We start from the raw sequence: 12,436 nt of genomic DNA on the forward strand, positions 1-12,436 counted from the left end.
TTCTAAAATGGGCATGAGACATGCTGTGGGGGAGATATCAGATTTTATAAGGGGCCTGTATGGTTTATTTGATGACCACCTACGTTTATACTTGGGGTAAGGTTGACCAGCATGATCAAAAATAGAAAGGCAGCAGCAAGTGTGGCATCATGTGTCAGTAAGCATGAGTGCATGATAGTGGCTTCTGCAGGATACATAAGGTGGCCCATCTGCTTGTGTTGATTAAATCAGTAATGTCTGCCTTCTGCCTTAGTGACAGAGACATGGACTGCTTTACTCAATGGCAGATAAAATGATGTTTATAGTCTATGAATTTATAATGTACCGCTTGTACAGTAAGTGTTTGAAGAAGCCTTTGAATGATCTGCAGGTTTTTTGGCATTGTTTCCTTGCTGCAGTGAAACAGTGAAATTGCATTTGTTTGTACATATTCCTGTATTTCTTCTGGGCTGTTTATGCTTTCAGACAGATTTGGTGATGCATTGCTTTAAAGGAGAAGTAGTGTGACATGCTTGACTTTCTAAAATAATACAGAAGATTACCACCAGAATGCCAAAAATTGCTTGTTGTTGCTACATTAGAAGTGCACTAAGGAGTCAGTATTTTACAAGTGTTTGTCTTAAATCTTAATATTTGTTTAAGCTAATTATTGTCTTGGCCACACATTGGCACATAATCAGTTTTACATTTACATAATTTTACATAATAACATTTACATAAAAATTATAATAACAGTCACCAGTCACATTCCATTAGGGATTTACAACAGGTCCTCTATCCAAGGCAGAAACACTATCCAAATAAAGCAGTTGATGTTTTAATGGTACTTGTTTGTTGATGTACCCATTAAAGCTTGGTGATAAAATAATAATAAAACCTGTAATTTTTGTCGTTTTATGATTTGCTGTATCAGAACGATTTTTGTGTTGGCACAGTGACTTGGAAAAAAAGTAAAATGTATCATTCAGTAGAGGAGTTTATTTAATTAACACATTGTGAGAAGACAATACAACAACTAGTTCATATTTTATGAACTCTGTTGAAATGTTCCCAGATGGTCTCTTATTCAGCACTTTCAGACTGCAAGAAAATGACAGGAAATACAATTACTCAACACGTATCACCAACATTTAAGCTGGATATGCTGTTTTTTTAGATGAAGAACCCCACTGAAATTAAGTAAAAATTCATCACATAGCCTAAGATACCTTTCCAGCATCACGGCTCTTGACTCTCAACTTGTTGACCTGGGACTCAGCAATGTCAGCACGCTCCTGAGCTTCCTCCAGCTCATGCTGCACCTTTCTCAGTTTGGACATATGAGTATTGGCCTGCTCCTCCTGTAAAGGAGTCACATATATTTTAATACCAGAAAGGTTTACTTAAGTCATTATTGATTTGGACTACCTTTCCATATTGAAGATCACAAAACATTTCACTTACAGCCTCCTCGGCCTGTCTCTTGTAAGCCTTGACTTTGAGCTGCAGCTTGTCCACCAGATCCTGGAGTCTAATCACATTTTTCTTGTCTTCCTCGGTCTAAGCAAATAGCAAATGTGTTGTTGTCTGATGCAGCGCAGAGACAGAAAAAAGGCAGCTTGTGATATGTTTTAGGTAAATGAGTAATTACCTGGTAGGTGAGCTCCTTTACTCTCCTCTCATATTTGCGGACTCCTTTAACAGCATCAGCTCCACGTCTCTGCTCATTTTCAACTTCAGTCTCTAGTTCACGCACCTGTGACAAAGTGACGAATAAGATTAATAAGTGAGAAAGGTGAATCATCAAATCCATATCATTCTGTACTGTGTATGGTGCATACCCTGGACTCCAGTTTCTGGAGCTGCTTCTTGCCACCCTTCATGGCAAGGTTCTCAGCTTCATCCAGGCGGTGCTGCAAGTCCTTGACTGTGACCTCCAGGTTCTTCTTCATCCTCTCCAGGTGAGAGCTGGTGTCCTGCTCCTTCTTCAGCTCCTCAGCCATCATGGCAGCCTGGAATAATGGGCAGTGTGTGATAGATTATGATATTAAAAGATGTGCCAATAATGATAAAAAATTAACAATTATTTGATGGCATAGGTGTTTACATAAAAAATAAATGTCTCATTAAGAAAAACTCACATCAGTGATAGCCTTCTTAGCTTTCTCCTCAGCATTTCTTGCTTCCTGAATAGCATCATCTACCTCACCCTGAACCTGGACAAGGTCAGCCTCCAGCTTCTTCTTGGTGTTCAGAAGACTGGTGTTCTGAATATTAGTCACAATCAATTTGATATTAGTTTGTCAAATAAAAGAAAAATCGAGTCGTTTTTTAGACACTATACGAAGACAAACCTGAGAATGAAGCAATCCGACACGCTCACTAGCATCAACCAATTCCTGCTCAGCCACTTTGCGTCCTCTCTCTGTCTGCTCCAGAGCAGCTCTCAGCTCCTCAATCTCAGACACCATCAGACCATTTCTGCGCTCCACCATGGCGACCTGCTCCTTCATGTCCTCCTGTCCTCTGACAGCATCATCAAGGTGCAGTTGGGCATCCTAATAACAAATAGAAACAAAGCAATAAGCATTCTGTAATACTTTTTTTTACTTTTTTTTTTAACTAAATGATTCTCAAAGCTTACCTTGAGTTGTCCCTGGACATTCCTCAGTTGTTTCTGGGCCTCAGCAGCCTGCCTGTTAGCATGGCTCAGCTGAATCTCCATCTCATTCAGGTCTCCCTCCATCTTCTTCTTGACTCTCAGGGCATCATTCCTGCTCCTGACTTCAGAATCAAGAGTGCTCTGCATGGAGTCTATCACCCTCTGGCTGTTCCTCTTGATCTGCTCCATCTCCTCGTCCTTCTCTGCCAGCTTTCTGTCAATCTCTCCTTTGACCTGGTTGAGCTCAAGCTGAACACGGAGAATCTTGGCCTCCTCATGCTCCAGAGTGCCCTTAAATATCCACACACATGCCAGAAGTTATCTTTTGATATGACAAAATACAGAATTAATAAGATTGTATTGGTCTTGTATTCAATTGTGTGTAGTTTATTAAGTGTTAATTAAGATTTTACCTCAGCTTCCTCCAGAGCAGATTGGATTTCAGTCTTCTCAGTCTCCACAGTCTTCTTTGCTTTTTCCAGTTCATGAATACTCTTTCCAGTCTCACCAATCTGTTCAGTCAGGTCTGAGATCTCCTCTTCAGAAAAGAAAAGCATTTAGTCAGTATTGGTATGGTACGGATTTAAGGTTATCGTATGTATATCTTATATATAGTATGAAAGTTCACATACGCTGCAGGTTCTTGTTCTCTCTCTTCATGGTCTCCAGCTGATCCAGAGACTCCTCGTAGGAGTTCTTTATCTTGAACAGTTCAGTGCCGAGAGAGCGAGCCTCCTTTTGAGCTCCTTCCAGCTCTGCCTGGCCCTCCTCATACTTTTGTTTCCATTCTGCCAGGACCTAGAAATAGATAGTGAGTTCCAAAATTGATTACTGGGATCAAATTATGTTTCACCTGAAGTGAGTGCTGTCTTTATTTCCTGTTACCTTGTCAAAGTTCCTCTGCTTTTTGTCCAGGTTGGCAGCCAGAGCATTGGCTCTCTCCACATCAATCATGAGGTCCTCCACTTCACCCTGCAGCCTCTGCTTGGTCTTTTCCAAAGAGGCACACTTGGAGTTCACAGCCTCAATGGATTCCTCAGCCTCCTGCAGGCGCTGGGCAAGCTTTTTCCTGAGAGGAAGAATTTTTCAGTTAAAACCCAAACATTTTTGATTAAAACTCATTTAGCGAATGCCCTAATAATGAAATGGTAGTCACGTACTTGGATTCCTCCAGTTCCTCAGTGCGCTGGATAGCATCAGTCTCATATTTGCTCCTCCACTGAGCCACTTCACTGTTGGCCTTGGACATTCCTCTCTGCAGCTCAGCCTTGGCTTCCTGCTCCTCCTCAAACTGCTCTCTGAGCAGATCACAGTCATGGCGAGCTGACTGAACAGCATGAGCCAGGGCATTCTTGGCCTGTTGGGCATGATATAACATTTTAACTTACCGATAAGAGGCAACAGACTGGGTTTCTTCAAAGTAGCTCAAAGTAGTCACTGATGAAACTAAATAACATGATGTGTAGGAAAAGGGTACCTTGACTTCTTCCTCGATTTGTCTCTTAAGCTCTTCTATTTGCTGAGTGAATGCCTGCTTGCCCCTGGTCAGCTGAGAAACAAGAGCTTCTTTCTCCTCAAGCTGGCGGGAATACTCACCTGAATATCAGCGTATAAATATGATGTCTTATCAAAATGCTCATTACTGGTTTTCATTAGTCATTTTAAATAGAAGTCACTTACCATTCTCTGTCTGAAGTCTTGCCTTCTGAGCATTAATGTCATTCAGCTGGCGGACGTTCTCATCGTTTTTGGCTTTGAGTTCACTCAGTTGGTCCTCAACAGTTCTGCACATTTTCTCTAAGTTGCCCTACAGACACGAAACATGTTATGCATGTCCACAATTTTAAAGCTACTGTCTTGTAATGTAAGACAAACCAACCACTTACCTTTGCTTTGGCAACAGCCTCCATGTTGCTGGAGAGGTCATCAATCTCCATCTTGTACTCACTCTTTTCTTTCTCCAGCTTCTGCTTGACACGCTGGAGATTGTCGATCTGCTCTCCCAGCTCTGCTACACTGTCGGCCTGCTTCTTGCGGAGAGCTGCTGCGGTAGCTTCATGCTGCAGGGTTGACTCCTCAAGGTCACGTCGCAGCTTCTGGAACTCAGCCTCACGCTTCTTGTTCATCTCAATCTGAGCTGCTGTTGCTCCACCAGCTTCCTCGAGCCTCTCACTGATCTCCTCAAGCTCCCTGGAGAGGTCAGCTCTCTGCTTCTCTACCTTCGCCCGAGCAGACCTCTCAGCCTCGATCTCCTCTTCCAGTTCCTCAATACGAGCCTGGAAATGATGATAGAACCACCAAGAAGTTTACGGAATGTAAAGTGTTATTTGGTGTTCATTGAGTTTAATATAATTACTGTGTTACCTGGAGTTCCTTGATCTTCTTCTGAAGCTGAGCACCAAGAGACTGTTCATCCTCAATCTTGCTGAGGAGCTGGCTGATCTCAAAGTCCTTCCTGGAAAAAGAAACCCATTGAAGATGGTTAATTTTGTTGCTTATTCGTTTTTATAATGCCAAAAATTAACTAAACATAATTTAAAAAAAGAACATACTTCTTGATTTTTTCCTCAGATTGCTGCTTGTCATTCTCCAGATCCATTACGGATTCCTGGGACAGTTTCAGATCTCCCTCAAGCTTCCTCTTGGCTCTCTCAAGGTCCATGCGGAGCTTCTTCTCTTGCTCCAATGAGCCCTCAAGCTAAGGAATACCAGATTAATCATAATGATTTGTCATTCTTAAAAGAAATGTTAATGCATTTACAGTGCAAATGTTTCAAGTCAAAACAGTTGTTTTCTTACATCGTCCACTTGCTGTTCCAGCTTGGTCTTGGCCTTGGTCAGAGTGTTGACTTTGTCTTCTTCTGCCTGGAGGTCATCCAGTGTCTGCTGATGGGCCTCTTGGAGGGCTTTCTTCTCCTTGGTCAACTTGGCAATGGACTCATCTTGAGATGCCATCTCTTCGGTCAGGTTTTTTACCTAAGTGTCAAGAGAATACGACTGAAATGTCACATAGCAACTTTTAAAAACAACCTTTAAAAAATAATTGAACAAATTAAATCTAAATGAATGGAACCTTGTTTTCTGTGGCATGCTTCTCCTTCTCCACTTTAGCCAAGGTGAGCTCCAAGTCATCAATGTCCTTCTTCAGCTCAGAGCATTCATCCTCCAACTTCCTCTTCTTGGCAGTCAGCTCAGCATTGATCTCCTCTTCATCCTCCAGTCTCTCAGTGGTCTCTTTGAGTTTTGCCTCAAGCTGGATCTTGCTCTTAATGAGCCCCTCACACCTTTCCTCTGCATCGGAGAGGTTCTCAACTTCCTAAAGTATGTGGAAAAATAAGATGCTTTTTATATTTTTGTTTTGTTAAACTAAAGTTTAGTTTCCATATACAGTATACACAATCAAACAGAATATGTAACAAACGTTTCCTCATATATATTGAGTATACTATTTTTGTTTCCTACTTACTGATGTCACTTGAAGCTGCAGGTCATTCTTCTCCTGTACCAGGGACACCATCTTCTCCTCCAGTTCCTTCTTCTTGGCCAGAGCAGCAGCCAAGTCTGTCTTCATCTTGTCATAGTTCTCTTTCATCTGCTGCAACTCCTTCTCAGTCTCAGCGCTCTTCAGGAGAGGCTTGATCTTGAAGTACAGATTCATCCATGGCCAGTTCTTCACATTCATGAATGAACGGATGTTGTACTGGATGCTGTAGATGGCTTCTCTAAAAATCAAAAGAAATAAGATGGCGTTTTCATTGCAATGGGATCTTGTCATAAGCAGATTGATAAACAGAGCAATTGTGTATATTTCCTTGTAAGCCTACCTCCTCTCCATCATTTTAACAAACTCCTTCCTCATGACATATCCTCTGGCAAGAGCCTGAGTCATGGTCACCAGAGCAGCCAGTTTTTCATCTCTCATCTCCTCAAGGCCACCCAGAAGACCAGCTTTGAAGAACACCTATGTTGTCACGACAATGAAACATGATGAAAGTTACGAGATACAAATAATGTATAACAAAATCTATTGACCCTGTCCAAAGAAATATACCTTTGTGTGTCCAAGCTTGTACTGAGTGTGGTCAATGTCAATGGAGCCAAGCAGCTTCTCTGAAGCTTTCTTGTTGTCAATGAACTGTCCCTCAGGGATGACACTTGCATTCAATACTTTGTATCTGCGGGAAATAATGTATCATCTGTAAGATGTTTTGTTTAATCTTTACCATCATGGTAGTCTGAACATCATTTTGAAAAATACAGTACCTCTGCTTGAAGTCACCATAGAGGATTCTGCTGGGGAAGCCCTTTCTGCAGATTCTGATACCCTCCAACACACCGTTACACCTCAGCTGGTGGATGACCAAGAAATTTTCCATAAGACCTGATGGGTTGAAATTCATATAGATTAAGATGGTATTCTTATCACTTTGTAACACTGAGTGTAAATAGTAAAACTGCAGACTTCTCACCTGGGGTCTTTGATTCATTGGGAATCAGGCAACGGACAAAGTGAGGATGAGTGCTCCTTAGGTTGGTCATCAGCTTGCCCAAGTTCTCCTGCGGATCAGCATCATTACATAATTTAATTTTTAAAAATGTTGCAAAAATATGAAAAAATTAATTTACATACCCTGAAAAGAGCAGACACTGTCTGGAAGGAACCACCCTTCTTCTTACCACCACCCTTCTTGCCGCCACCACCAGAAGCCTCTGTTTTCCAAAACAATGTATTTCATGAGTGAATACATAATACAGTAGCTGTGTCTTCAGATATCTCTCTATCTGTGTATTAATATATCTTCATGGTACAGTAATCAACTTCTTCATAGTTTCAACTCTGCACCACATTTAATTACTTCCCACTGTGTTCTTGTATGTGGTTCATTATTTTTAAGCAATTCTGCTCATTGTTATTTCTTACCCGCATCTGCACCATGGGTAGCATACAGAAGAGCCAGCAGTTTGTTTGAAGCCTTCTGGTAGAGCTGAACAACTGAGTCATTCAGTGGGTCCTTGTTCTTGTCCAGCCAGCCAGTGATGTTGTAGTCCACTGTACCAGCATAGTGAACCAGGGAGAAGTGAGCCTCAGCCTTGCCCTTTCCAGGCTTTGGCTTCTCAAAGGCCTTAGTCTTGCCAAGATGCTGATCATGCAGCTTGTTCTTGAAAGTTGTGTCAGAGGCCTTGGGGAACATGCACTCCTCTTCAAGGATGGAGAAAATGCCCATTGGCTGAAGGGAAATTTGGTCATATTTGAAAGAATTGATCATTTAAGAGTTAGTTGATAAACATGGTTACAGTTCTACGTGACAGATTGGTCTTACCTTCTCAATAAGCTCAATGCACGCAGCCAAGTCCATGCCAAAGTCAATGAACTCCCAATCAATGCCTTCTTTCTTGTACTCATCTTGCTCCAGGACAAACATGTGGTGGTTGAAGAACTGTTGCAGTTTCTCATTTGTGAAGTTGATGCAGAGCTGCTCCAAGCTGTTGAACTGTAATTACAGTAAGGTATTTCATTTTATGACCAAATTGTGTTGAACTTTAAAAGTGCACTGATATTATTCAGCTACTCACATCAAAGATCTCAAATCCAGCGATATCCAGCACACCAATGAAGAACTGTCTGGCCTGCTTTGTGTCCAACATCTCATTGATACGGATGACCATCCACAAGAACATTTTCTCATAGACAGACTTGCACAGAGCACTGACAGAATTGTTGACCTACAAGAATAGATCATGAATAGAATGAGTTAATATCGTATTTTTTCCAAATAACAAATGCAAAAAAAAAATAAAAAATAAAAAAATGCAAATATTTCACAGTTTTCCAAAGTATAAACTTTGTTTTCATTACCTGTGGGACGGTCTGACCTTTGGTGACCATCTCATTTCCAACTTTGACTCTTGGGTAGCACAGAGCTTTCAACATATCAGCTGAGTTCAGACCCATGAGGTAAGCGATTTTATCAGCCACTGATGGAAAGAAACAGAGTACTTACTAAATACCACAGTATTAACTACAGTATTAAACTTGTATGAAGGGAATGGTAATATTTTTTAAGTACCCTCAGTGCCATCAGGTTCAGCCTGCTCCTCACGCTGCTTCTGCTTGAATTTCATGTTGCCGTGATGCATCACAGCTCCAGTCAGCTTGTAGATGCCCAATTTCTCCTCACCAGTGAAGCCCAAGATATCAATGGCAGTCTGCATTCCAAATAAAACAAAATAATCAATACATATAATCTTTCTTTGATTAGATTATTATTATCATATTATCAGACAAAACACAAATTGACCCCTTTACATCTGTTGCAATGAACTCCTCAACGTCATCGATGCTCTTGACAGTGATTTCACCCTGACTGACCATTGGGTAGTCGTATGGGTTGGTGGTGATCAGAAGAGCCTCTGGAAGAACGGAGATGAAATCCATAAGATTTTCTGATGATACTGTTCTGACTTATTTTATTCCTGTTTCCACTGGTTTATTAACATACCCAGAAGCTCAGGCTTGTGGCCTGTCATCAGCTGATAGAAGATATGGTAGCTTCTCTCAGCAGATAACTGGAAGGTGACACGAGACTTCTCCAGCAGATCTAGGGATATATTTGACATAGAATGAATGTAGATTAAACAACGGAGGACACTACATTTGTAAACTACTAATACCTACAGCTCCCAAAACTAAATAATTCAAACTTACATGTTTCAATGTCAGCTGAAGCTAGCTTTCCAGATGAACCAAAGTGGATTCTAATGAATTTACCCTAGATAGTAAGATCCTTGTTAGCATGGCATAACGTGACAAGTAAAAAAAAGTCTTATATATATATCTTATATATATCTCAAATATTTCCTGATATGATCACTTACAAAACGGGAGGAATTGTCATTCCTCACAGTCTTGGCGTTACCATAGGCCTCCAGCAGAGGGTTGGCTGCTACGATTTGGTCCTCAAGGGAACCCTGTAAGAGAAAATTGTAGTTCCATGTGCTTGGTACATTCATGTAAACTCCCCCTGTACAAATTGTTTCTTTCTTTCTTTTTCTTTTTTGACCACAATCTGTTTTCAATCCCAAGGAAATCATAATACAGCACAATCAACAAGATAAACACAAATAAGATAATTAATAAATTAATAAACATTTTGTGTCTTGTATGCAATTTGGGATCACGAGCACCCAGCTATCCACGCATACTAATTACCTACCTTCACCTATATACCCTTACCAACTACACCTTTACTAGCTGTGACGGGCCCGGGCCGCTGTGTGTTCAGCTTCTGTACACGGGCCCGCCGCCGCTGACTAAACTTTTAAGTGCGCAAGCAGCCAGGAGCCTGTGGATTTCTAAATACTCAAATAAATGTACCTGCATTTTGCCAGGGGTTGGCTCAGCCTTCTTGGCACCAAGAGCTGCAATTGTTGCAAAGTACTGGATGACACGTTTGGTGTTGACAGTCTTTCCTGCACCAGATTCTCCACTGGGATATAAGAGACACATTGTCAAGTTCCAGCTGCATTATTACAAAGTTTCCGAAGGTTTAGAACACTAGTTTGTGTAATACTCACGTAATCAGGACAGACTGGTTCTCACGATCTAAAATACAACAAATGTGCTTCACATGAATCTTGTTTTCAATTGTTCCTTCAATAATCTTCTATTTCAGTGCATTTTGGCTTCTTCTTATTGTATTTTCGGACTTACCAGTGAGCATGAACTGATAGGCATTGTCAGAGATAGAGAAGATGTGGGGTGGAGCCTCAATCCTCTTCTTGCCTCTGTATGCCCCAACAACCTGAGCATCGTACACGGGAAGCCACTTGTATGGATTCACGACAACGCAGAACAACCCAGAGTAGGTCTGTAAAGAGAAGCAAGTTCCTGATCAACAACCATGTCCACATTCAGCATCTGCAGGTACTTCTTTCAGATTGTAGAGTAATGAAAGCACCATAAACAAATGTTTGTCTATTCTTGATCTGTATGTTAACTCAAGTTGAAACTCACGTAGATCATCCATGAAGCATAACGCTCTTTGAGGTTATACAACACGCAAGGCTCGTTGAGGTGGGTCATCATGACCATGTCCTCAATTTTGTCGAACTTTGGAGGGTTCCTGGCATGGATGTCTTCCTCTTTAACTGTTACAGTCTGAAAAACAAATTGAGTTAGATTCATTGAATAGTTTGTCAAGGAACAAATCACTGACTGAATATGACATACTAGATAAATGTTCATGGAAACTACTCACTATCCTACATCGAAAGGGTTTTTTAAAATTATGTTTTAAGAACGTGAAAGTAATGAATTGCACCTTTCCAGTATCAGTCTCCACTGTGGCTTTGCCACCCTCTTTCTTCACCAGTTTACCCTTGAGATACATTTCATCGGGATCAACCACAAAGTAGGCGGTTTTGGCATCAAAAGGAGTGGTTTGTGCCTCAATCCTCTCTTTCTCTGGCTTCCGGAGATAAATAGCCGCCGGGCCATACTGCTCCATCTCTGCGTCTGTGCTCATGATGGCACTTTAGTCGAGACTGAAATGTCCAGAATAAGTCATGAGATCAACTTGACATAGTCATTCCTTACTATCCATGAAAAAAAAAAAAAAAAACATGATTCATTGGTAGTGACATTTTACCTCAGCTCGTTCTAAAATGTAAAGATGGCTGTAGTCTCTTTTGGAGTCTCAAGATGCTGTTAAAAGATAATTCATCATGAATGTGATTCAGTTTCACTTTATTTTGTTATTTTTTAATTTTAGTTGCTGAAATTTTAATGTGAGAATGTGTTCAAACTAAACCAAACAATTTAAACTTCCATTTCTCCAACTGACTCATACAACCAGAGATAAAGCATAGACCTCTTACTTAATGACAACCTGTATAACTTATCACTCGGTATATATTTACAGTACATTATGATTCAACTTAAAAAAAAAAGAAAAAAAGAAAAACTACTTTACAAAATTGCAAAATAGCTTTGGAACAATTTACACACACACACACACACAATAAGTTATTTATTCTAAATGCATTGTAGACAATGTAATAAGTTGTAAGCAAAGCTAACATTAACTTTATCTAATGAGAGGACAGGAAAGAGTTATACACTTACTTGTGATGGGGTCCTATCAGTCCATACAGAAGTCCACAGCTGCCTCTTTTATAGAGAGTGGGAGTGCCTGGTCAGCAGCAGACACTCACCCAGTTTGGTTATGTTTAACGTCCTGCTGCGGATGTTTTTGGCAGGGTGATGCAGTGTGATTCTCTGTGACTAGAATAAAAAAAGAAATACAGGATGGATTATGATATTATATCAAATAATTAGATTTTATGGGAAAAATTGATGTGACCATGAATTAAAAAATGTATTAATGCACCATGAAGCTAAACTACATTAAGTAACACATTATAATGTGTGGAAATGAAATTGCCACCACAGAATTATCTCTGCTAGGAAAACCTAAATCACAGAACAGAAGAAACAGCTGGTCCAATACACTGTCCCAGATGTGTTTCTAAAAACATTTATTAAAACCATTTCATTATTAAGAGAACAATAAGTAGTTGTTTATGTGTGCATTGCTGCCTTAGACTATTTTGAACCATTACAAGCTTCCTACTTCAAAATATGGTCCACCACTGCCTCCAAGTGTATACACAGAAGGGATGGGGCCTCCCCCCCCCCCCACCCCACCCCATTTGAATGTTTGAAATCTTTTAAATGAAACAAAGTTCACTCTTGAAAGGACACTGACATCAGAGTCGGCAACACATATACATTTA

At 40.5% G+C, this 12,436-nt stretch overlaps 1 protein-coding gene across 1 annotated transcript; it reads right to left on the reverse strand.

The window, feature by feature from the left end:
• Positions 1-958: 958 nt before the first annotated feature.
• Positions 959-11,345, reverse strand: LOC125017877 (myosin heavy chain, fast skeletal muscle-like). The gene is made up of 40 exons (XM_047601404.1): positions 11,290-11,345; positions 10,963-11,185; positions 10,656-10,799; positions 10,353-10,509; positions 10,217-10,244; positions 10,017-10,128; positions 9,518-9,610; positions 9,348-9,411; positions 9,142-9,240; positions 8,949-9,052; positions 8,710-8,848; positions 8,499-8,617; positions 8,216-8,365; positions 7,963-8,133; positions 7,563-7,869; positions 7,272-7,351; positions 7,111-7,198; positions 6,905-7,022; positions 6,693-6,816; positions 6,466-6,602; positions 6,108-6,363; positions 5,715-5,957; positions 5,441-5,617; positions 5,194-5,339; positions 5,006-5,096; positions 4,528-4,917; positions 4,322-4,448; positions 4,119-4,237; positions 3,802-3,998; positions 3,527-3,710; positions 3,274-3,439; positions 3,055-3,179; positions 2,624-2,932; positions 2,334-2,537; positions 2,121-2,246; positions 1,821-1,991; positions 1,631-1,735; positions 1,444-1,539; positions 1,209-1,340; positions 959-1,080 (listed from the first exon to the last, which is right to left on the reverse strand). The coding sequence occupies exons 2-40, from the start codon at positions 11,164-11,166 to the stop codon at positions 1,063-1,065; spliced, it is 5,820 nt and encodes a 1,939-aa protein (XP_047457360.1). The 5' UTR covers positions 11,167-11,185; positions 11,290-11,345; the 3' UTR covers positions 959-1,062.
• Positions 11,346-12,436: the final 1,091 nt, after the last annotated feature.

Source organism: Mugil cephalus, chromosome 12, assembly GCF_022458985.1.
Source record: "Mugil cephalus isolate CIBA_MC_2020 chromosome 12, CIBA_Mcephalus_1.1, whole genome shotgun sequence".
In the NCBI taxonomy this organism is placed as follows: domain Eukaryota; kingdom Metazoa; phylum Chordata; class Actinopteri; order Mugiliformes; family Mugilidae; genus Mugil; species Mugil cephalus.

What these genes read in the sequence shown, in the direction of transcription:
- LOC125017877 (XM_047601404.1), bottom strand. Translation starts at nt 11,166, where the DNA reads ATGAGCACAGACGCAGAGATGGAGCAGTATGGCCCGGCGGCTATTTAT. An exon ending in TATGGTGACTTCAAGCAGAG is followed by an intron (nt 6,817 to 6,904) that starts GTACTGTATTTT and finishes TATTTCCCGCAG; the next exon opens with ATACAAAGTATTGAATGCAA. An exon ending in GAGGAACTGGAGGAATCCAA is followed by an intron (nt 3,711 to 3,801) that starts GTACGTGACTAC and finishes TCTTCCTCTCAG; the next exon opens with GAAAAAGCTTGCCCAGCGCC.